We start from the raw sequence: 24,164 nt of genomic DNA, 5'->3' as shown, positions 1-24,164 counted from the left end.
CCCCACCCTCTTTGCCACTTTTCATTCCTATGATCCAGGCTGAAAACCAATTTCTGCAAGGACACATCTGGCCACCAGAGGGAAACACTACAGCCCGAAAACCTAGGGTGGGGTGGAGGGGAAGCCTTCCCCTTTCATAACTGAAGGAAACAGACTCTTTCAAAATAGAATGAGACCAATTATATTTTAAAACATAACAAGCCTAGCTCATCCTTTCAGAAAGGCAAGGCTGTATTATTCATATTTTTTTAACTGACGTAGAAGACCAGAGATACACCCAAGATCACAGATGGAGTAAGTGGTCAGCAGAAACACTTAAAAAAAAAAAATTAGGATCAACACTTTGTTTCATATTAGATGTAACCATTTAACCACAGTCAATTGCCTCTTAAGATGCAATGCTGAGGCAAATATTAAGGCATTAGTATTTTTAAAGTAAAATTAATGGAACTAAATTTAAAATCTGGTCATGTGATTCTATCGGCATGCTGAAATGGTTTCAGAATGTCACTTCTTTCTTTAAATAATCAAGAAGCTAAAGAGTGTCCTATCTGTCTCCCTGTCATCCGAAAAATTACAGGGTATGTCATACCTGCACTCTAGTAAGACCGAAGTCCATGGCCGCCTGAAGTCCACCAACTGTGTGGTAGACAGTAGAATGGTGGTGAAGATCACTGATTTTGGCTGCAATTCCATTTTGCCTCCCAAAAAAGGTCTGTAATGAATGACATTTTTACTGGTTTCCCTGAAAAAAATTCCCACAAGTCCATGTAAGGGTGTGGTGATGCTGGTCAGAAAATAAAGACTTGGAGCCACAGGAGGAAAGAGCTGGCTGGTCCTCCAGCACGTCACCCTTGTCAGTTTCCAACAAGTCCTTCTTGAGTCGAGCAAACCCTCTCTGTGGCTTTCCTTCATCTGTGTGGTTCTTGATTATCAGGGAGGAAATCACCAAGAAATTACTGGCTGTGGAAGCAGAACTGGGTGAAAAAATAGACAAGGTTAGAGTCTTAAGAGACATAGAAATCAACCACTCTAACCCTCTTCCTTTGTAGAAGACAGAATTGAGGCTCCAAGAGCCCAAGATATTTGCCCAGGAAGACAGAATTCAAGGCCGAAGACCTATTTCCAAACTCTCATTCATTTATCTGTGATAATGATAAGAAATTATAATGATAAGGGGAAAAACTCTCTTACTAGTAAAATTATTCTTACCTATCCCTTTCTGGGTTGTAATAAGCATCAAAAAAAGTAACACAAAGAAAAGTGATTTGCAGTGTTTATAGGGTCTTTCATGTTGAACATTTATCCATTTTTTACTATAACTCAGGGTCAAACAGCCTCAGAAATCTAGCCCTCATATATAATGCCTTAAAATACCACCTAGATCCAAAACTTAAATTCTGTTTCTAATTTTCTTTGGCAATCCTTCAGTTTTCCCTTCATAAAAGAAAAATCATGGGGCACCTGGGTGGCTCAGTTGGTTAAGCGTACAACTCTTGAACTCAGCTCGGTTCTTGGTCTCAGGGTCGGGAGTTCAAGCCCCACACTGGGCTCCACACTGGGCATGGAGCCCGCTTAAAATAAACAAATGAAAATAAATTAATTTTAAAAAACAAATAAATGAAAGAAAAATTATAATTCTCCTACTTCTTCAGTCACATCAAGCATGACATTGGACTCAATCCAGTAAATCCTTGATAAATATCTACATGTGGAGGAACAAATCTCCTTCATTAGGGACTCACCACAACCCAAAATCAGATGAATTGCTGGTCAAATGCTCTTCTCTTGAACACCAACCAGTTATACCTACCTGTCTGTGCTGTTGGTTACCTGAAATTTTAACACGTAGATCTGCTTACCTTTTCTATGACCCCAAACCATTAGGATCAATAGTATAGGAATCACAAGTCACCTAAATTAAGAAGACATAAATTCAAAAAGGTAATGAACATTTAGATGGCAAACCAAATGAGGAAAACCTTCTTCAGCTCAGGCATGCCGCTGCACCTCACAACATGGGTCCATAGATTCTTTTCACTGAAACCACTGAAGACAGGAATCGCAAGAAGTTTAGAAGGAGCTAGCTAGGTGATCCTAGAAAATTTACATGGGATGGAGGAAAGGTAATGGTATGCCCTTATTGTTACTAAATAAGCTATGTAATAGTGTTCAAAACCCAAGTGTCTGTAGGAACCAACCATGGAACACAGAAGCGCTTCACTGGTATGAAGTGAACTACATGGGAAGTGTTCAGAAGTAGCAGGCACAAAATGTGAGAAAATCGTATGCATTATTTTGTTTTAATTTTTTTTATTTTTATGAGAAAAAGAGAGAGCACGAGTGGGGCAGGGGGTCAGAGGGAGAAGCAGACTCCTGGCTGAACAGGGAGCCTGGCTCGGGTCTCGATCCCCAAACCCTGGGATCATAACCTGAGCCGAAGGCAAACACTTAACCAACTGAGCCACCCAGGCACCCAAATTGCATGAATTATTTTTTAAAGGATACCTTGGGAATCCAGAAAAACACATCTGTGAGCAATGGCGGATTTAGAGGCTGCCAATAGGTCCCATCTGCAAAATATCAGTGATAGGCTCTTTATTTAAATGTATTTAAACATGCATTCATATATATTAAACATAATATTTTTACATGACACAAAATATATAAATGCATTTTATATTTTACAATAAAAATATATAAATTTATATATTTTTTTATTTATGAAGGTTTTCATAGATGTATGCCATACGTCCCAAAAGCTATTAAATCCTCAGCTGCTCATATTCTACCACTCTCGTTCTACATATATTTCCCGAGCACTTCCTGTACACCAGGAGCTGCTCTAGATAGGCTGGAGGGTTTTCAGCACTTTGATCCCAGAAGTTTTAGGGAAGACGTTGCTATGTGACCTCACCCAAATCCTGACATTTCATAGTCCGCTTAAAAGGCAAGGGTGTGTGTCCCCCGCCCCACCACTGTCACCAGCATTAGCATAAACTCCTCCAAAGTTTGGGACATATAAATTCAAGGCCACTCGGATTCAGGGTACATGTTATAGAGACTTCAAGAACAAAAGCGGGTTGGAGACCTATGGGCCACTCATCTCCCTCGACTTTGCAATCTCAATGCTGAATGCACAGACCTGTGGACAGCCCCGGAGCACCTCCGCCAAGCCAACATCTCCCAGAAAGGAGACGTGTACAGCTACGGGATCATTGCCCAGGAGATCATCCTGCGGAGAGAAACCTTCTACACGTTGAGCTGCCGGGACCAGAATGGTAGGAGTCGGACTCATTCATCTGCGCTCTCGGGGAGCCTGCATTCCAGGCTGACCTCACCTCTTTGTGATCACAGCTCAGTCCCCTCATCTGCAAAACTGATGGCATATCCGCCCTGCACATGGCACAGGGCTACGGAAGGGTCGACTGTGAATGTTAGAGCGCTCAGAAGAGCGTAACATGCCAGGTGTTGTCACTGGCAGTATTATTATTGTCAGTTAAAGACTCTCTTTATAGTCCCCGCCCCCTTCCCTTCCGAGTCTAACAAAAGGCATGTGTCTGTTTAACACCTGAACTAGATCACTCTAGTGGGACATAAGTGTTGTAGTTCCTACTGAAAGGAGATCTGTAGTTTTTGTACGTGTCCTCTCAGCGCGGGGGCAAATGCTTCCTCGCTTTCATCCAGTCCTTGCTTACTGAGCAATTACGTCCCAGGTCTTGACTCTCTGGAGGGTGGGTGTCTAAGGGATGGAGGGAGGGAGGGCTAGGGTCTCAGAGGAAAACTGCTAAAGGTAGTGGTATCTGAGTTACATTTTAAAGGCTTAGTAACCTTAAGCTAACCTCCCAAGTATAAGTGGGCATTGGACCCATTTACCTGGTGGCCCAGTCATCCTTTGGAGTGCTGGCCTTGGCTCTGTGACCTTCACCCTGGGCACCCATCGCTGTGGGGTGGGGCTGGGACGAACTCAGTCTGGCTGCAGCTACAGTGTTTTCATGCTGCATTCTTTCTTGTAATTTCAATTATTCTCATCCCATCAGAGAAGATTTTCAGAGTGGAGAATGCCTACGGAGTAAAGCCCTTCCGTCCAGATCTATTCCTAGAAACGGCAGAGGAAAAAGAACTGGAAGTGAGTGCCTCCCCCTACACGAGTTTCTGGGCTGCTCTAACAAATTGTCAGCAACTCGGTGGGTTAAAACAACTGAGATTTATTGCCTAATAGTTCTGGAGGCCAGAGGTCTGAAATGGGTCATACTTCCTCCAGAAGCTCTAGAGGAGATTGCATTCCTTTCTTCTTTCAGGAGCTTCTGTGGGCTACTGACATTCCTTGGTATGTGGCCCCAACACTCCAATCTCTGCCTCCATGGTTACAATCTTATCTCTTCTTTGGTCTAATCTCCCTCCACTTCCCCCATGGATAAGGATTCATGGGATTGCAGGTACCTCCCAAGATACTCCACAGTAAGGTTCCCATCTCAAGGTCCATTACTTCATCACATCTTCAAAAATCCCTGTTCCAAATAAGGTGACATTCGCAGGCTCCAGAGGCAGATCTGGGTCATTCCCTTTGGGTACCATTATTATCATCCTGTCACACTCCCCACGTACTTTCTCACCTCTCCCAACTCAAGAAAGAGCTGGCTCCTGAAGCCCGTATCACATTCTCAATTTTTAGGACCTAGAAGATCAAGATATCCGTGTGACACCCTTATTAGGCTTGTAAATCCTACCTACTGATTTACAAATGGTATGTTAGCATCTAGAAACAGGATACATTCCAAGACCCCCAGTGGATGCCTGAAACCACGGATAACACTGAGTCCTATAAATACTGTTCTTTTTTTTCCCTACAAATACATACCTATGGTAAAGTTTAGTTTATAAATCAGGCAGAGTACGAGATTAACAACAATAATTATAGAACAATTGTAACAATATAGTGAAACAGAAGGTATGTGACTATGGTCTCTCTCTCTCTCTCAAAAATATTCTTTTATACTGTACTCATCCTTCTTGATGTGAGATGATAAAGTGACACATGATGAGACAGAGTGAAGTGAATGACACAGATGTGGTGAGGTATTGTTAGGTTACTGTTGACCCTGCTGATAGGTCAGAAAGAGGGTCATCTGATTCCGGACCATGGTTGACTCAGACACGGAAGAACTACTGGAAATCAGAATCTCCTGAGGCAGGGTCTGGGCGTAAGAAACTGGAAACCTTCCCACATGATTCCGATGGTACCTCTGGTTGGAAACCCTTGTGGAAGAGCCTCCTATAAGAATCACTGCCACGTACCCACTAACCCCAACAATTTATTGTCCTTGGCAACAGAAACCTTGCAAACGTCTGTAAAGCATTTTGTCTCTCCCAATAATCTAGCCTTGTCCAAATCACATTTTTCATTAATTTAGGATGTGTGTCTGTTTAACACCTGAACTAGACCACTCTAGTGGGAAAATAGCCATTTTGTAGTTCTTACTGAGAGATCTGTAGTTTTGTCACATGTCCTTTCAGGGGGGAAATGCCTCCTTCCATTCATTCCATTAGAACAGTGAGGCAAGGTGGTGCGGGGGGGCGAAACAGAGACAGACTCAGGGGAACTCAGAAATCTCATCCTCATTGTCAGAGCTGAGTTGTTTTGCAAATATTCCCTGCGTCAACTACTCCCATGGAGGGAAGACGGTAGGATTGGATGCTGCCCCCTAAGCCAGTCCACCCCTTCTTTCTTTCAGGTCTATCTACTTGTAAAAAACTGCTGGGAGGAAGATCCGGAGAAGAGACCAGATTTCAAGAAAATTGAGTCTACACTGGCCAAGATATTTGGGTATTATGGGAATTTACACATTTCCTTACTAATTTCAGATTTTTCTAATAAGAGTTGGCATTCAGTGGCACCTTAGATTGGAATGCCTGTTCTAATGAAAAGTCTCAGGCCACAACACCTGCTCAAAAAAATTACAAGGATGGCGCCTGAGTGGCTCAGTCATTAAGTGTCTGCCTTCGGCTCAGGTCATGATCCCAGGGTCCTGGGATTGAGTCCCTGCTTCCCCCTCTCCCACTCCCCCTGCTTGTGTTCCCTCTTTTGCTGTCTCTCTCTCTCTCTCTGTGAAATAAATAATAAAATCTTAAAAAAAAAATACAAGGAGATGGGGACAGGCAGACCATTTTCTCATGGAATAATCACTTGAAAAGTTAAATACTCGAGAGCGGCTCTTGCCCGATTAAAAAATAAATTCTGACTGATCATAAATATGTCTGTTAAAAATATAGTTCCCTGGGGCACCTGGGTGGCTCAGTTGGTTAGGCATCTGCCTTTGGCTCAGGTCTTTATCCCAGGGTTCTGGGATAAAGCCCTCCCCTCCCCACCACCTGTCTGGCTCTGTGCTCAGAAATCTGTCTTCTTCTCCCTTTAGCCTCTCCCCCCTACTCGTGTGCTCATGCTCTCTCTCATAAATAAGTAAAATCTTTAAATGTGAATAAGTTCCCTGACCCTTCTGCAGGTAATTGGTATTTAGGAGACCGGCATGAGTCCTATGAATCTGCAAAGCCATTGAATAATTCTTAAGCTCAAGAAGTTTCTTAAGATCCTAAAATCAACAACTTTGGCCTTTGGTACTTAAGACTTGTGCCCTGAATCAGATTATAATTCAGGACCCAAAACAAAAACAAAAACAAAAAAGCACACAGTTACCCAGTAAGTTTCAATACTAGATTTTCCATGTTTCAGTTATATACAGTGCAGAGTGAGAAAAATAACTGTGAAGTAAGAGTAGTTCTGATTTCTAGACTAGGATCTAGTAGTAGCTTACTGTGGGACATTGAGCAAAATGCTTACCCTAACTAGATGTCAATTTTCTTATTAGTAAAACTGTATTTGAATAGGACGATTTTGGCAATTCCTTCCAGCCCTAATTCTCCGTAGTTGTCATTAAGTCAATGATTCAGATACTTAATGAGCCGAAAAGCCCAGGTCTGAGATGAGGTCGAGTGAAATCATGGAAGGGTGGTCATTGATTGGTACATCTAATCTTTCATTTGTGTGAACGGAGCAGAAAATAATAAACGATGCAATTCTTGCCCATTTTTCATTTCTTCACAGACCTTTTACTAAGATCAAATGGGACTGTATGTGTGACAGATGAAATGTAAACTCATGAAGATAAACCGGGCCCCCAGTACTTGGCCTTGAATAGGGTGGTTCTCAAAACTGGCTGCACACCGAGATGGCCTGGGGTGGGTTGGTGGGGGGGGTTGAAAAACCAGTGCCAGAGTCCTGCCCCAGAGAGTCTGATGTCATTGCTCTGGGGAGCAGGCTGGCATCAGGAGTATTAATAGCTCCTCCAGTGATTAAAGTATGCAGTCAAGGTTGAGAAAACTGTTTTAATTGAATCAATTCATCATGAAGGATGGTAATCTATCTTCATCCTTTACACCTGCTCCCTCACCAAACTAGATGCTGTACTGGCCTCGAGGAAGGACCCCTGGGGAACTTGTTAAAAAAACACCATTTCACAATCCCAAGCTTAGTGGTTTCCAGTCATTTAGGTCTGGGTAGGACTCAGAAACATCGAATTTTTAACAAACATCCCTCCCCACCCAGGGGATTGTGACAGAGGCCATCTTCTCCTTGAGCTTGGAAGTGGGCACTTAGATTGTTGGTGTAATAGTCGGTGGTAGGGTTTATTAGCCCATTCAATGGCACCATTTATGTTATAAACATTATCTCTATCCTGAACAATGCTGCGGGCACTCAGTGTACATCCTGACAAGCCCTGCACCGAGACCCACCTGGCATTGCCAAAAGCTGGCATCTGCTCTAAGTCTCCTTGGCCTAACAAATCATTCGAGTTGGGTTTTTTGCTGTGGGAGCCCGGCTCTCTGTTCTAAGGAGGTAATAGAAGGCTCAGAGTTGTTGTTGTTGTTGTTGTTGTTTCTAAATATTTTATTTATTTACTTGACAGAAGGAGAGAGAAAGAGAGGGGGAGAGCGCATAAGCAGGAGGAACAGCAGAAGGAGAGAGAGAAGCAGCAGGCTTCCGGTGAGGCAGGGAGCCCAGTGCAGGGCTCGATGCAAGGACCCCAGTATCACCACCCGAGCTGAGGCAGGTGCTTAACTGACTGAGCCATCCAGGCACCCCTCGGCTTTGCTTTTCTTGATCCTTCTCTTATCGTTGCATTTACCACTGCTAGAACCTTCAAAAAAAAAAAAAAAAAGTTCTCCCTGTACTGTAAATTATTAAAATTTCAGAAAACAGGTATAAGCAAACAAGAAAGAAGAAACATCACCCATTTGTCAGTAGATGATCACTGGTTTTCAGAAGTTAAAAACAATCATTTTTGCCATTTTATCAACTTTTTTTTCTTAATATGTTTGTTATTATAAAGAATGCTCCAGCTTCTCTTGTAGTTACTTCTCAGCACATTCCTGTTGCTTCCTTTGGATAGTTCCTAGAAGTAGCACTGGTGGACTGATCAGTGTGTCCTTTTTAAGTTCATGACACATTTTGCCAGGCCGTCCCTCCAGAAGGGTCATAGTGTATGTTTTACTTCCTTACCTCCATTGATTACCCTTGTTCTAACATTTGGTTTTCTTTAAAAACAAAAACAAAAAAAACTTACATCTATTTCTATTTAATTTTTCCAGAGGTTAATTTTGTTAAATGTGTGTTGGCCATTTTTATTTTTTTTCTTTCATTAACTGTCGTATCATATTTTCCCACTTTGTTACTGGATGTTTATGCTCTTTATCTATTACCATATACAGCCTATTTCACGACCAGAAAAGTGAAAGTTATATGGACACTTTAATCCGACGTCTCCAGCTCTATTCTCGGAATCTGGAACACCTGGTGGAGGAAAGGACCCAGCTGTACAAGGCAGAGAGGGACAGAGCCGACAGACTTAATTTTATGTTGCTCCCAAGGTAAGGCAAGTCCTCCTGCCTGGTAAGTTTCACAGGATTCCGCAGGTCTGCCTTGTTCCCTCCAGCAGAAAGAAAGCATCAGCATCTTTGTCTAGTATTGTTTTTTCCTTTATATGTATATAGGATCATTCCCTTTTCCACATTCTTCAGCAAATTACTGAGCTTAAAAAAAAATACTTTGTTAAAACTTGGTCTGGTTTGTACTCTAAATATCTAGAAGAAGGACACCTAGGTGGCTCAGTTGATGCGATGTCTGACTTTTATATTTAACTTGTGTTAATTATTATTTTATTCTGAACCCATGCTTCATTTGGAATATCAACTCTGCGTTACAAAAGGAATGATTTTGAGTCCATGGGAACTGTCTTCTAAATAGACAGTTTCTCTTTGGCAAACCTGAGTGAAGAAGTAGGAGACACACACATGCTTTGTTCAGTCATCTGTGCCCTAAGGGAGCCTATCACAGAATCCTTGTGTCCCCGGAGTGCCAAGGAACAGGCTGGGAGTGGTACCCCGAGCATAGGCTGGAGCCCTTAATATTCCCATCAGAGATGGCAGTTTCTATCAGAGCTTCATAAATGCTAGTTGTATGATGCAGAATTCCTTGCCCGGCCTTTCATGCTGAGTGGTGACAAAAAACATCCAGATAATCTGGCTGCCTTCCCAGAGTGTCATCCTCAGTGGCCTTAACCAATAATGATACTCAAAGGATTCGTAACAGCTGGCTCGCCACCTCAGACTTTTAATCTTACTCCTGGTATAATGTGCCACTTCGACTACTAGATGGTAGATGTTTTATTTGTTTTAATTATTGAGTACAGTTGACAGACCGTGTTCTATTAGTTTCAGGTGTACAACATAGTAATTTGATGATTCTATACATTTCTCAGTGCTCACTGCAGTAAGTTTAATTACCGTCTGTCACCATATAACAGTATTACCACAGTACTGACTGTATTCCCTGTGTTCTACTTCTCATCTCCGTGGGTAGATGTTTTCATTGGATTGTCAAAGGTTATATAACACGGTTCTCATCAACACCTGCGATACGCTGTGCCTCCAGTGCAAGTCACTTGTAAAAAATGTACATGTAAAAAGCATGTATATTTGTACAAGAAAACTAAAACATACACCAACAGTAACTATAAGAATCAAAAAGAAATATTTATGGCAAAATTGCAAATAAACAAAGACAGGATGTAGGAACCAGATACTACTTAAACACTTATTTAACTTATTTAAACAGTGCCCCTTGGCTTTTGAGACGGTAAAATAGAAGTTTTTTCTTCTTGTGGGGGGTCTCTCCAAGACATCCACTGTGTTCGCTAATCTGCTTACGTCAGCAACAGCCTGTTACCAAAGCTCGCCAGGTTGAGTCACTGCTCTTCCATTTATCCCCCAACATTAGTTTCTCTCTCTGGGTAATGTACTAGTTTCCAAGCCATATGACTTTTCAGATATAAGCAGTAATAAGAAGGGTAAAGATGGTTAAATGTCCAATTTTATCATTACGTTTATGTAGCCTTCAAAAAATTTGCACCCTTATACTGAGCAGGTCAAGAACAACCTCCCCAGAAGTGCCCTGAGAATCGAACCAACCACATCACAGGGATGTTTCTCAAAGGTCCCAGGCTTTATCATTGCACCAATTGAAAAGACTTCCCTCGATGCTTTGGAGGTTCTCACCACGAGTGTTGCATGTCCTTGTAGTTAATGAACTGTTTTCTGGGAGAATGGCAGACATGCCTCCCTCGATACAATCAGCATACCTCCAGATCTTCCTTGTCTCCATGAATACCCAAGGTCTGGGTTGTGGAGGAGATGCCCTGCAGTAAAAAGACCGAAAGGCGGGATGTTACTGAGTACTGGCTCTGCCCTTAGTGGCTATGGGGCCTTGTGAGCGTCATACTTTATTTTTAAGCCTCAGTGATCTCAGTGACCTCCATAGCACCTCCCAGCAGCCATGTTCTGATTCTAGTGGTTCCATACTTGGATCCTTTACAGAGAGATCCTAAGGGCAGACAGGGCGCAGCAAGCCTCATGTTGGCCCCACCCATTTTCTCAATGGAAGGACAACTTGGCATGTCAAAAAAGTATGGTGTGGAATTCCTTCTTTGTGGTTCTCTCTGAATTCTGAGTCTGATATACTACTCCTTTGATTTCTGCAACAAAGATATTCTAAGTTGTTTTTATCTGACCTCTGCAGTTTTACCATAATTTTAACTTGTTTACTTGGTGACTGACTTTGCTTTTTAAAGGACCCAAATCTAGCTCAAAAAATATATCAAATAAGTTCTTGCTCAGAATATATCAAAGTTAATTTTTAAATGCATTGTTCCTTTATGGTGATATTAAACAGTACCGTGTAAAATATGCCTGGGAGGCAAAACTTGGCTCTAATGAAAAAAGTCAGGTCTGGGGCGCCTGGGTGGCTCAGGCCATGATCCCAGAGTCTCAGATCAAGTCCCGCATCGGGATCTCAGCTCCATGGGGAGTCTGCTTCTCCCTCTGAGCTTCCACCCTCTCATGCTCTGTCTCACTCACTCTCTCAAATAAATAAAATCTTTTTAAAATTTTTTAAAGAAAAATGTCAGTTCTGACAGCTGCAGTGATTCAAACTCTTACATTAATGACACACTCTCCTCAGCTTCTGAATGTAGAGCTACATCTAGAAGCTGACTGTCAATAGAGTGGCAAAAAGTGGGCAAGTGTGTATACATATGAGGGTTATATCTGTGCTAGAGTTATATTAACAGGCTTATTAGAGTTAATAATCAAGTACCAAGTTGATGCTAAACCTGAGTATATTCGTCTGAGTTCAAATGCACATATCATATGTGTGTGTAAGTAATATATTGCCACAGTCAGTATGTGCAACCAGTCTTTGCTTCCTGGTCACCCCCACCCCAATTCTAGAATTCCTTGTGGGTTGTTACTACTGTCTCAAAGATTTATGTAAGATTAAAAAAAAATTACTGAAGTCAAAGTCATTTTTTCCCCTTTCTCATCTAGGCTAGTGGTAAAGTCTCTGAAGGAGAAGGGAATTGTGGAGCCTGAATTGTATGAGGAAGTGACAATCTACTTCAGTGACATTGTGGGTTTCACCACCATCTGCAAATACAGCACCCCCATGGAAGTGGTGGACATGCTCAATGACATCTACAAGAGTTTTGACCACATTCTTGATCACCATGATGTGTACAAGGTAACCACTTCACCTAACAGGCTGAAATGGTTGTACTACCCCTGGCCAGCAGCCAAAGTTGGTTGGTTCCTATTATTATTCAGATCTTGTCCTAATTTAAGATTTCATGAATTTATGGTTGAATCTGAAGCTAAAGATGCAGGGAAGTAAAAGAGTAACAAGGGTCAGAAGTCGAAATGCCCTTGTGATTTTAAGAAGCAGTTTGAAAGAAACAACATAAAGTTCATCAGGAATGAACTTTGGGTACTAAACTGAGAGAAGATGGCATTCTCTCAAATCATCTTTTAAAAAAAATGGACAGTGTGTAGACTGATTGCCAAGGAAGCAGAGAAGACACTGGAGTTATAAAGTAGAATAGGAATCTGTTGTTGAAATAGCCAGCAGCATTCATAGAAGACTAAAGAAGAACAGGGAGAATGCTCTGTAAGTTCATTACTCTGACTCGAGTGCAGACACATTTTTGGCTCATAATGTCTGAGAACAGTAAAGGAGACTTGAATTCCCACATTTTCATGTTGGAAAAACAGCAGAGCTTGTGGAACAAGTAACTTAGAGCTATTCATTCAAATCCCCCGCTGGCCCTACCTGTGTGACCTCATAAAATACATTTAACCTTGTCAAGTTTCTGTAGAATGGGATGATCATAACACCTAACTCAGTGGGTTAGTATTTGAAAGCTATTGAGATAAACAATATGCCTGAAATACTATAAGCTCAAGTAAAGTTTAGAGGTCACTCATGTAACAGTCTGTCATAATGCCTGTTACCCACAGAGAAGATGTCCCTTTCAGGGTTTGTCTTTAGCACTGTCTTCGCCCTATGTAGGTCATAAAGGCATATGAACAATAGTTCTTGTTGGATAGGAAATGGTTATGCATTTTAGAGATGGTTGGCAGAGAGAAGTTGACTACAAACAAACATGAACTATATGATTATGAAAATAAACTTAAACAAGAGGTCATTTATCAAAGAATGTTTACAGGATACTGTTGATACAAATTTACTTACCATGAAAAGGGTTTGAAATCGCTATACTGTAAGAATGTACATTACAGGGGCGCCTGGGTGGTTCAGTGGGTTAAGCCTCTGCCTTCAGCTCGGGTCATGATCTCAGGGTCCTGGGATGGAGCCCCGCATTGGGCTCTCTGCTCAGTGGGGAGCCTGCTTCCCCCTCCCCCCCGACCTGTCTCTCTGCCTACTTGTGATCTCTCTGTCAAATAAATAAAGAAAATCTTAAAAAAAAAAAAAAAAAAGAGAGGGGTGCCTGGGTGGCTCAGCCTCTGCCTTTGGCTCAGGTTCCATTGGGCTCCCTGCTCAGCGGGGAGCCTGCTTCCGCTCTCTCTCTGCCTGCCTCTCTGCCTACTTGTGATCTCTGTCAAATGAATAAATAAAATCTTTAAAATAAATAAATAATAAAAAAAGAGAGAGAGAATGTACATTACATCTTGAAGGAGCCTACAATTATTCAAATAGGACATGAGAAAAAATGTTCAGTGTTAAAGGTGACTTTTCTGGTACTTATAAATGTTCCTGAAATTATATACAACCATTCAGACTATGTAAACATTATAAAAGTGTCACCACATCTAGATGGTTTATATTATTATGAAGTACTTTCATAGGTCAAAATATTTTATAGCTGCTTTACCATTCATTTAACTAGACTATAAAACCATAAAGAAATTAGCAGAGACCTGCTCTTGAGCTAGTTCCAGGAAAAGTAGTATGGGGCTGTGCTCACACTGAGTTCTCAAAAGCTTTTGTTTTGATGTGCCATCAACTGCTTGTTTTTTATTTCTTCTGCCTTTTGAAGGGGTAGGACCACTAATGAACAACTATTTCCACAGGTGGAAACCATTGGCGATGCCTACATGGTGGCCAGTGGTTTACCCAAGAGGAATGGCAACCGACATGCAATCGACATTGCCAAGATGGCCTTGGACATCCTCAGCTTCATGGGGACCTTCCAGCTGGAGCATCTTCCTGGCCTCCCCATATGGATTCGCATTGGAGTTCACTCTGGTACGGAGTTAAGCAGGGTACCAAATGGGAATCATATGAACCTCTGTGCACCAACTAAATCAGAAAGGATAAAGGGTCTCCAGATGTGATCGATTTTCCCATGAAGTTCCTCTTGAATCTGCCTGCCAAATATGACATCCCATTACACATCCTGACATAATTCGAACCTCCTTCCAGAGTTCTAGGGAACAACACCTTCTGTAGCAACCTTTGGCTCCTGGAATGATAAACCCCAACCACAGACTAAAATGACAGCCTCCAGACTTCCTCCTATTTAAGTCCCTATATTTACTATTTAATTTATTTCCTCTCCCTTCCTTCCCTCTCCCTTGCCCCCAACGTCTGTTATTGTTATTGTTTTGTTTTGTTTTCCCCATTACACTAATATAGTATCTCTCACAGATCGGATTATCTACAAGGGAAAAAAAAAGGTGGTAAAATTCCTACAATGAAAGGGCATTTATGTCCTCCCCACCCCCATCTATGGTACAGAAAATACATGGATCACTTCAAAGGCCATGAAAGATACTCACCCTAGAACATAGAGATTTGAGAAAATGAGCTACAAACGTTATAGAAAAATGAAGTTGGAAAGGAACTCGGAAGTCATCTAGAGTAATCCTTTATAGGGCACAACTTATTTTTAGAGGTTCCAAGATAAGTAATACTATAACTACCTTTGAAATAATCCCAGGATTCCCTGAAAACTCACTGTTTCCAAAGTCAACTCACTCCATTACTAGTGATAATTATTAGACAGCCTTTCCTTGTATTAAATTAAATCACATCTTCCTACACTTTCCTGTAATTGCTTTTTTTCTGCCTTCCATGGCTCACAGAAGACTCAAAATACAGAAAACCCAAGATCACTCCAGGCTGTGTGGCGAGGACCAGACAACTGCATTGCAAAAGTCATTCTCTGTCCACAATGCCTGGCACAGAGCCTGGCAGTAAACACTTACTGATTTGATAATGATCCAGGAGATTCTCAAAGTAAAAGTAAATAGAAGTTAAAAATTTCTGCCACAATCATGACCACAGCTATATATCAGAGATGTTTCCATATATACATGAGGGGACTTCTTAGTCGTTTCCCCAGCCAGCAACAGCAGGCTGTCCCTTTTCTGACCTATCACAGATTGCCAGGCCTGGACGGAGAGCCAGCAGCACAGTGACTGAGCCGAGTCAGGAAGGACAGAGCTCTGGGTTCTGGCCCCATCTCTTTCCCACTGTGACCAACGCAACCCTGAGGCGACTACCAGGGCCTCAGGTTCACCACATTGGGCTGGAGTGAGCAGAGATATTAAGCACACATACCTGGAGGGGGTTAGCTCTCAGAAATTAAGAGGTGGCAGTTAAATATTGATAGTTGAAGGCAAGACTTCTGCAGGAATCTTCTGCCACCTGGCCCTTCCCGGCTTCACTCCCGAGTTAAAGAGGCAGCGTAATTGGACCTAGCGGACCTCAGGCACAGATCAGAGATTTGAATCAGTCGCTGCCTCTCCTGCCCCTTCCCTTCCGTAGGCTTCCGCTGCTTTTGTTTCTCGTTGCTCTTGTTCGGTTGTTTTCTGTTGCTTTGCACTGAACCTAACAAAGGGCTCAGCACTCAAAGGAAGATCCGGTATTTTGATTTTTTTTTTTTCAATGTTCATAATCACAGAGAATCTATAGGATAAACCTACAAAGAAACTCATGTAGGTCAAAACCCAATAAGCCAACTAGAAAATCAAGTTCCCTTTATCCAAAACCGGTTTTGCAATTTCTGAGTTACTCTTTAACGTCTAAAATCTGTCACTCCTCATTAGGTCAGTCCACACAAATACTTGGGTAACCACCCTTCTTCCCTACCCAGTATGCTGCTGGGCCCGGTCTCACCTTGGTTTCTGGGTTCTTGTAAGAAAGCCCTTGTGCTGCAGGCTCTGCAATCCGTCTGTATTCATGCCGCAGCGCATGAAGTGCCCAGGGACAATAATGCAAGTCCTCGTCTTCTGTGTCTCCCATCATTGTGTCGCCAGTCTGAGAATGCTAGTCTGAGTAAATTAAACAAAATGTGGCCCCTGAGCCTTTGAGTGAAGCATGGCCTCCAGCCGTTAAGAGCTCAGCGCTGTGTGGCCTGGCACAGTAGGCCAGCCGCGGAAGAGTTTTCATCCTTCCCGAGAACCTCCTATTAAACATATTAAGAAGGACTTCCCACCTTAGCAGCCTGGAGCTCTGGATGCCTTCCTATTTTGTGCAAATGTACTTTTAAGTGCTATCTGTAGCAAAATATCTTTTAGAAGCTTGTCTTGCTGTAACAATGCTTTCCTCATTGAATATATCCATTTAACAAAAGTCACAGCTCACTTTTCACACCTCCATAGAATGAAGGATTCAGCACTGTGACGCTGAGAAAAGGCTTCCCCACCTTAAGTCCACACCATGATTGCTTCTGCCGCCACTTCCTGCTTTCTGTGCATTTCAGGGCCCTGCGCCGCTGGAGTCGTGGGGATCAAGATGCCTCGTTATTGCCTATTTGGAGACACCGTCAACACAGCCTCGAGGATGGAATCCACGGGCCTCCGTAAGAAAGTAGATCGCTTTTCGTAGAGGAGGATTGTGTCTTGCAGGAGAGGGGAACTGTAACATAAAATGCACAATAAGGAGCTACAAAGAACTAGTGAGATGAAGAGTCACCTTCCACATGGACTAGACATGGGCCCCAGTCAGTCCAGTTCTTGCAACATTTGCTTTCGTTGTTGCCACTGCCTGAGAATTTCTGTGTTCTTCCTTTTTAGCTCATTAGTAGACTATTTCTGTTTGTTTTGGTTCATTTGCAATGCATTCAGGCATGCTCGACCTGGAATAGTCATGAAATTTAGCATAAATCCATGTAAGTTAAAAAAAAAAATTCAGTGGGCTAGATATGGAGCTTACGCTAGCTCGCTTTCCTATTCCTCTTTTGTTTTCCTGAGAATTGGCTTTAGTAAAGGAAAATATAAGTATTTATTATATGCGGAAGCCTATATTGCATTCACCTGACAGGGTGGAGGCACCATGAGCTCCAGGTAGTAGATGCTCAATAAATTTTTTTTTAAAAAGATTTCATTTATTTAACAGAGATCATAAGCAGGCAGAGAGGCAGGCAGACAGAGAGGGGAAAAGGGGAAAGGAGCCCGATGTGGAGCTCGATCCCAGGACTCTGGGATCATGACCTGAGTGGAAGGCAGAGGCTTAACCCACTGAGCCACCCAGGAGCCCCGATGCTCAATAAATATTGGAGACCATGATAGTAACAGAAATCTAGATAAGAGAGAAAGCAAGCTTTGGTAGGTGGGGCTGACAAAAACACAGGTGCGAGAGTGGTTATCTTGGCAGTCTACTGACAAGCTGTTACTGGTTTGTACAGGAAAGTCATGGTATAAAGGAAAGGACAGATTTGGGTTACCATTATAACTGTACAGGTCACTCTCTGTATAAGCCGGGGGTGGGGGAGTAGTTACTCATCTTTCTAGGCATCAGAAGGTAGAAGGAATAAATAGAGGATGGGATACCAGTCTTGCTGGAAGGGTCTCTGGAAGGAGTTGACATGATGTATATTAAGCATTTAGTAATCCTCAGATACATGACAGGCATATAATATAGGACTGCCATTATCCTTACTATTGTCATTGTCTGCGGCCCCCACGGTGGGAACGGTGGTATATCACGATGGACCATGAATGTCAGTGACTTCACCAAGTGCTTGTCAGAAGGATGACAGTACCCCAAAAGAGTAACACCTAAAAAAGTCATGACCCTGTCACTCTCTCCTGAATCTCCATCTTGCTGCCAACACTTAAGCTGCTAATTAGAACTTTCACAACAGGGACCAAATTGCAGCTGTCAAGCTCAGCACCACAAACTAAATCCAAACCAAGACGCAGGAGGCACCCCTCTGAGCAGGAGGGAGAATCTTTTGAGCACGACCTGGGGAGCCTCTTCACTCAGGACCCCAAAAAGCAATGCCAGGTCCTTTTTCATCCCATGTGTGATAGTATTTGTCTCACAGGTCATATTTTTAAGGGTCCTTTCACCAAAATATCTCAGCTGTCAAGAACTCCTGTAACAACTGTCCTGAATCAAGTGGAAACAAACGTGTTCCTAGAATAGACTTCAAAATGGAGATTTTCATTGACTATTTTGCATTTCCAGCCTTGAGAATTCATGTTAGCGGCTCCACAATAGCCATCCTGAAGAGAACCGAATGCCAGTTCCTGTACGAAGTGAGAGGGGAAACATACTTAAAGGTAAGGGGTCCACAGGGAGGGGACCCAGAAAAAGCACTCACTTGTGGGTCCTCTCCTTGGAGACGGGACATCCCATGGTCAATAATGTCAAGGAGCAAAAAGATGAAGAATCCTTTTCTGCACTCCCTGCGGTGATCTCCCATTACCCCCTATAGGAGAAGCCACCCCCAGAAGAATGCAAACTCGGAGCTTTTTTCATATTTTGAACTAAGACTGATATGTTATAAAATGCTACCACCATTTCTTCGACATACCTCCAAGTTTTGCTTCCATGTCTTCCCACAAAGCTGAGAGCTAAGATCTGGGATAGAACTTATCTATTTATTTACTTATTTAAGATTTATTTATTTATTTGAGAGAGAGAGAGCCCGGGGAGGAGGGTGAGGAGCAGAAGGAGAGGGAGAGAGAAAATCAAGCAGACTCTTCATTGAGCACAGAGCCCAACACGGGGCTCGATCCCACGACCTGAGATCATGACCTGAGGTGAAACCAAGAGTCGGACACAACCCGCTGCACCGCTTAGGTGCCTGGGGACTTATTTAACTTAAGCCAAAGCCCCCATACCTCCCTTACTTCCTTACTCTCAATGCTGCTTCTCTCTAAAACCACCTCTCCAGGGGTTGCTTTACCATTCAGAAGCTTTGGACCTATGATTGCCACCTGCAGCCCCAGGCTTGCTGAGAAAGACCCTCTGTGGGTATAGATCAGTAATCTAGATTTTTAGTGAGTATTCGAGGTGATCAGGAAGCATGCCAAGGATGGAGAATCACCAGTCTCTCTTCCCCAGGCTGTTGATCTCCAAGTGTCTCCAGTTGGCTCTTGGGCTGCTTTTCAAAGGTCGTTCAAGTCCTTTCACAAATGGTCTGAAGCCAACTACTGATTGGAAGATGATCTGTCTCCAGAAGCCACAGTGCTTCTGGCCTTTACAATGTGACTGCAACTTGGAAAAGCCTCCTTTCGTGTAGACCGTGTCCTCATATCACATTCACTATCAGTACACTTCTGCACAGAGCATTCCCCCCAGCATAAGAGTGGTGTGTGGATGACTGCAGTCCAAACCCAGCCAGCCAACTACCCGTTTTAAAGATGAGTGATTTTTAGGGGGACCCTAGTGGCTCAATCAGTTGAGTGTCTGACTCTTGGTTTAGGCTTAGGTCATGATCTCAGAGTCGTGAGATCAATTCCCGCATCAGACTCCACACTAGAGTCTGCTTGGGATTCTTTCTCTCCCTCTCCCTACCATGCATGCACTCTCGTTCTCTCTCAAATAAATAAACCTTTAAAGAAGAGTGATTTTTAAATATATAGCCTTCTCATCTCCTTTTCAAGCTTTAGCGAAAACAGGATTTCCAATACATTTCCATTCATTTTATAGTCTCCAGATGGGTCCAGCAAATGTCACTTAATAAGCATGTCTTAAGATGAACACATGTTTGTAATTTACATGCTTAAGGTGGGGAAACTGGCAGAAGGTTTGTGATGAAATCTTGTGGCAAAAAGGGCTCGAAGAAAAAGTGGGTGATGAAAACCAGTTGGATGTCTTAGTGAAGCAGGATTGGACACAAATTTTCTTCTTTTTTCATTTAGAGTTCTTTTGATGTTGCTATAACGACACTTTGAAATATCTTTTGGGGAAAAAAGAGAACTGTACTTTGAAAAAAAAATACATCTGGGGAACGAGAGATGTATTTTTAAAAAGACACTTGGAAAGAAACATGTGTCTGGAGGGAATGCAAATCTCATCAGAACATGGGTTCCGGGGGCGCCTGGGTGGCTCAGTGGGTTAAGCCTCTGCCTTCGGCTCAGGTCATGATCCCAGGGTCCTGGGATCGAGCCCCGAATCGGGCTCTCTGCTCAGCAGGGAGCCTGCTTCCCCTTCTCTCTCTCTGTCTGCCTCTCTGCCTACTTGTAATCTCTGTCTGTCAAATAAATAAATAAAATCTTTAAAAAAAAAAAAAAGAACATGGGTTCCGCTGAAGTGTGGACACTCATAAGAAACAGGGAAGTGAGGGGTCTCTTGGAAATGGATGTTTGTCAGCGCGGTGGGCTAGAACAGACCTATCTCACTGACCTCCATGGCGCCCACCTTTCTTGTCTCCCCAGGGAAGAGGAACTGAGACTACCTACTGGCTGACGGGGGTGAAGGGCCAGGAGTACAACCTGCCGACCCCTCCTACTGTGTAAGCTGCTGGGTGTGGCAGGGCGGGGCAGGGCAGTGGAAGTCTTGGCTTTATCATCCCTGCTGTGTACAGCCATAACTGTTGACAAGTGCTCCGCCTGTGGCAATGATACATCAAATACACGGCCAGGGACTACTTACATGAGAAGTCTAGAAACCTCCTTTCTCTGGCTGCCAGAAGCTGGGTGTTCCAGGCACACTCAGAATGGAGGAGAGCGGACAGCTCACCTCCCACAGATCTGGTTCAGACCAGAGGAGGGCGTTCTGGTGGCCAAGAGGCACTCTGCAACTGCACCCCTGCCAGCAGCTTTCTGCTAGGCTGCCTGATGGAAACAGGACCTCCCCTCCCCCGCCTCTCCCCCAGGCCTGTGGTTCTGGGTGATCACATGGAAGCTGTGTTCTCCCACAGATGAGGAAGGCCAAGTTTCAGGTCTAACGAACAGGTTTCAGTTCTCTTCATGGTGACCAAGAGGGTCACCCCATTGCACATTTGGTTGCTGCAATCAGTCACATGGCTGTTGGGGTGGCTCTTGATATGGTCGAGAGACCCTGGCTTGCAGATTCTCAGATGCTGGACCCAGATCTGGCAAGCCTCTAGGGAAGCCGAAACAAGCCAGCTCTTCCCGGGGCACAGGGGACCTGGCCCCTTATTGGAGCCCCCAGGTCCACTCCAAACTCTTAAAACCCTCCATCCCTTCGGAGGCCTCCCCAGACAAGATCCACACCCCAGAACGTGTGAGACCAAGTCCTCAGGGTTGGGTTGCAGGGCCCCGCCGCTATTGTCCTGGCGTTGTTTGCCCTCCCTGCAGTGGCATGTGGAAACGTAACCGCTCTTCCAAAGCCGAGCAGCGTGTCATTCCACTTTGAAATTGAAATATATTTTTTTTTAATTTATTCAGTGTTCTAAGATTCATTGTTTATGCACCACACCCAGTGCTCCATGCAATACGTGCCCTCCTTAGTACCCATCACCAGGCTCACCTAAGGTGAAATAGAATTTTCTGTTTGAAATGTATCCTGCTTTTTCCACAAATGCACAGAGCAGGGATGACAGCTCTTATAAGCCCATCAAAAGCAAGGCTCTTTCTCTGTTCTCTGGGCTTCCCGTGGTTAGCGCGGACTAAGCACTCAAATAAGTATTTGGTAAACGGAACTGATTGTTCCGGAAGGACTAAATAGTCTTTATGAATTGCTGAGAAGTTCCGTTTTCCCTCCCCACTCTCTTCCCAGGGAGAATCAGCAGCGCTTGCAAGCCGAATTTTCTGACATGCTCGCGAACTCTTTACAGAAAAGGCAGGCGGCGGGGATAAGAAGCCGAAAACCCACACGGGTGGCCAGCTACAAACGGGGCACTCTGGAGTACTTGCAGCTGAACACGACCGACAAGGAGAGCAGCCACGCAAATTAAGCACAGCTGCACTAAGGCAGTGGCCTCAAGTGTCCCAGAGACCTCCAAGCAGCGGCAGACTGTGATGGGCTCTGCTTGGCCTTGGCTGCCAGGGCGGAAACACAGACTGGCTTCTGTAAATCAGATGTACACACGTGGTGCAAAAATTACCTTTTACTCTGGAGTCTGATCTCAACAGTGGCTCCGGGAAGCTGCCCCCTGGGAAAGAAGAATAGATGGACTGTCTCTAAACTGAAGAGATTGTGTTCTTACTCCCATTTGTTTGGTTTTGGTTTTGGTTTGGTTTACTGGCTGGCTCTTTCTCCTTCTGTATTCATGAGCGTTTTTAAATTGTCACGATTATATTTTAAATACCCTATCTCCATTAAATTATATTTAACTCATAATTTTTGCAGAATATGCAAAATATGCTCTATGGTAGGCAAGAATAAAAGTTAAAAAGGTACCGAGTCTGTGTGTGCTTCCAGCAACCCCAGCCATTTTCCATCTTCGCCAGCCACCATCTTGTGCTCACTGGACAATGGATGACAGCCCCCAGCATGGAGGTGAGGCAAAGCTAGCAGTGTCGTTCAGGGCTAAGAAACTGGATGTTCAGTATCGCCCGCTACACACAAGAGGATTTTATGTCTAGCCTTCTACTATGTGAGGCAGGGCCTACATCTGTTTCCAATCTAAGATAAAGGTCAAATCTTATTTACTAGAAAAGACAAATACTTGAAACTCTGCAAATATCCCCTTCCTGCCATCCAGCGGCCATCTTCTGCCCCCCTTCTTATGGCATCCCAGCATGACTCATTTGCTTGAAATCTCAGGGGGAATGGCAAAGGGCAGCTGGTGTGAAGTAGATTAGAATCAGAAAGGCAAGAATGTAACACTTCCGTGGCTCATGTAACACTTCTGTGGCTCATCTGAAGGAAACTGTTTTGACCACATAACTTTTGCCCCGCCTCTACCACAAAAACCACACCAGAGATCAGGAAACAGGCAATATTTTCTCCTTCACCTGGAAAAGGGTAAAATCAAAAATAGTAAAATAAATTATCTCCTGATGTATAGGGTTAGCGCTTCATATGCGGCAAGAGTCCTTACCTGGAAACTGGAAGTTTGTAATTTCTGCCTTGGCATCTCTGCAGTGGCTTCACAATTCCAAAGAAATAGGCTTATAAAGCAAGAATTATTTGCATACGTGCAAGATAGCTCAGAAAGTTTGTGACCCAAGAATTCTATGTGAAAAAAGTACAAGGGGAAGTACTGGGTAGAAACAAGAACTAAATTCAAGAGGAATACTGGAAATTCTAGAATCAATTTTTTATACCTTTGATATATACTCCTCTTGAGACATGCAAGATCTGACTTAAAAATATTGAAGTAGGGGCACCTGGGTGGCTCAGTGGGTTAAAGCCTCTACCTTCGGCTCAGGTCTTGATCTCAGAGTCCTGGGATCGAGCCCCACATGGGGCTTTCTGCTCAGCAGGGAGCCTTCTTCCCTCTCTCTCTGCCTGCCTCTCTGCCTACTTGTGATCTCTGTCTGTCAAATAAATAAATAAAATCTTCAAAAAATATATTGAAGTAATAATACAACTAAATTAATAGCTATGTGTTTTTTCTGTTTAGTACCAAATATCCAGTATCAAGAAAGGAATTACGATTTAAATGAAAAAGACAATTTTACCTTATTTTCCTTTTTTATAATCCCCTAGAAAACAGTGAACATAACAAATTATAGAGGAGACAACTAAAGAAACAAATACTCAAGATTTTAAACTTCAATTTCAATTAAAGATGAGTGATTTTTAAATATATAAAATATAGATGCAGGGCGCCTGGGTGGCTCAGTGGGTTAAGCCTCTGCCTTTGGCTCAGGTCATGATCTCAGGATCCAGGGATCGAGCCCCGCATGGGGCTCTCTGCTCATCAGGGAGCCTGCTTCCCCCCACCCCCACGCCTCTGCCTGCCTCTCTGCCTACTTGTGATCTCGGTTTGTCAAATAAATAAAATCTTAATATATATATATATATATATATATATATATATATACACGCATAACTGTTCAAAAACTGATACCTGGGATAAAAATAAAGGAAAAAACTTGAGCAGCTCTTACTTCCTCAGACCTCAAGCAGGAAAAAGGTTTCCCTCAAAGTTAATCTCACATCATAA

The 24,164-nt window shown here is 43.2% G+C and overlaps 1 protein-coding gene across 2 annotated transcripts in view; it reads left to right on the top strand.

The window, feature by feature from the left end:
* The window catches only part of GUCY2C (guanylate cyclase 2C), a 78,393-nt gene extending 55,995 nt beyond the window's left edge, over window positions 1-22,398 (top strand). For both annotated transcript variants that reach the window (XM_032855049.1, XM_032855050.1), the window contains 11 exons: window positions 581-713; window positions 3,144-3,281; window positions 4,041-4,129; window positions 5,736-5,827; window positions 8,767-8,925; window positions 11,938-12,130; window positions 13,978-14,152; window positions 16,614-16,712; window positions 18,323-18,417; window positions 20,521-20,597; window positions 21,827-22,398. In XM_032855049.1, coding sequence (XP_032710940.1) covers window positions 581-713; window positions 3,144-3,281; window positions 4,041-4,129; window positions 5,736-5,827; window positions 8,767-8,925; window positions 11,938-12,130; window positions 13,978-14,152; window positions 16,614-16,712; window positions 18,323-18,417; window positions 20,521-20,597; window positions 21,827-22,004 — 1,428 coding nt within the window. In that variant the 3' untranslated portion in view covers window positions 22,005-22,398. The remainder of the gene's footprint in view (window positions 1-580; window positions 714-3,143; window positions 3,282-4,040; window positions 4,130-5,735; window positions 5,828-8,766; window positions 8,926-11,937; window positions 12,131-13,977; window positions 14,153-16,613; window positions 16,713-18,322; window positions 18,418-20,520; window positions 20,598-21,826) is intronic.
* The last annotated feature ends 1,766 nt before the right edge of the window (window positions 22,399-24,164 follow it).

This window comes from Lontra canadensis, unplaced genomic scaffold (genome assembly GCF_010015895.1).
Source record: "Lontra canadensis isolate GAN:19392208 unplaced genomic scaffold, GSC_riverotter_1.0 scaffold9, whole genome shotgun sequence".
Taxonomy (NCBI): domain Eukaryota; kingdom Metazoa; phylum Chordata; class Mammalia; order Carnivora; family Mustelidae; genus Lontra; species Lontra canadensis.
Note: the sequence above shows the minus strand (reverse complement) of the source record. Positions and strands in the feature narration are given on the sequence as shown.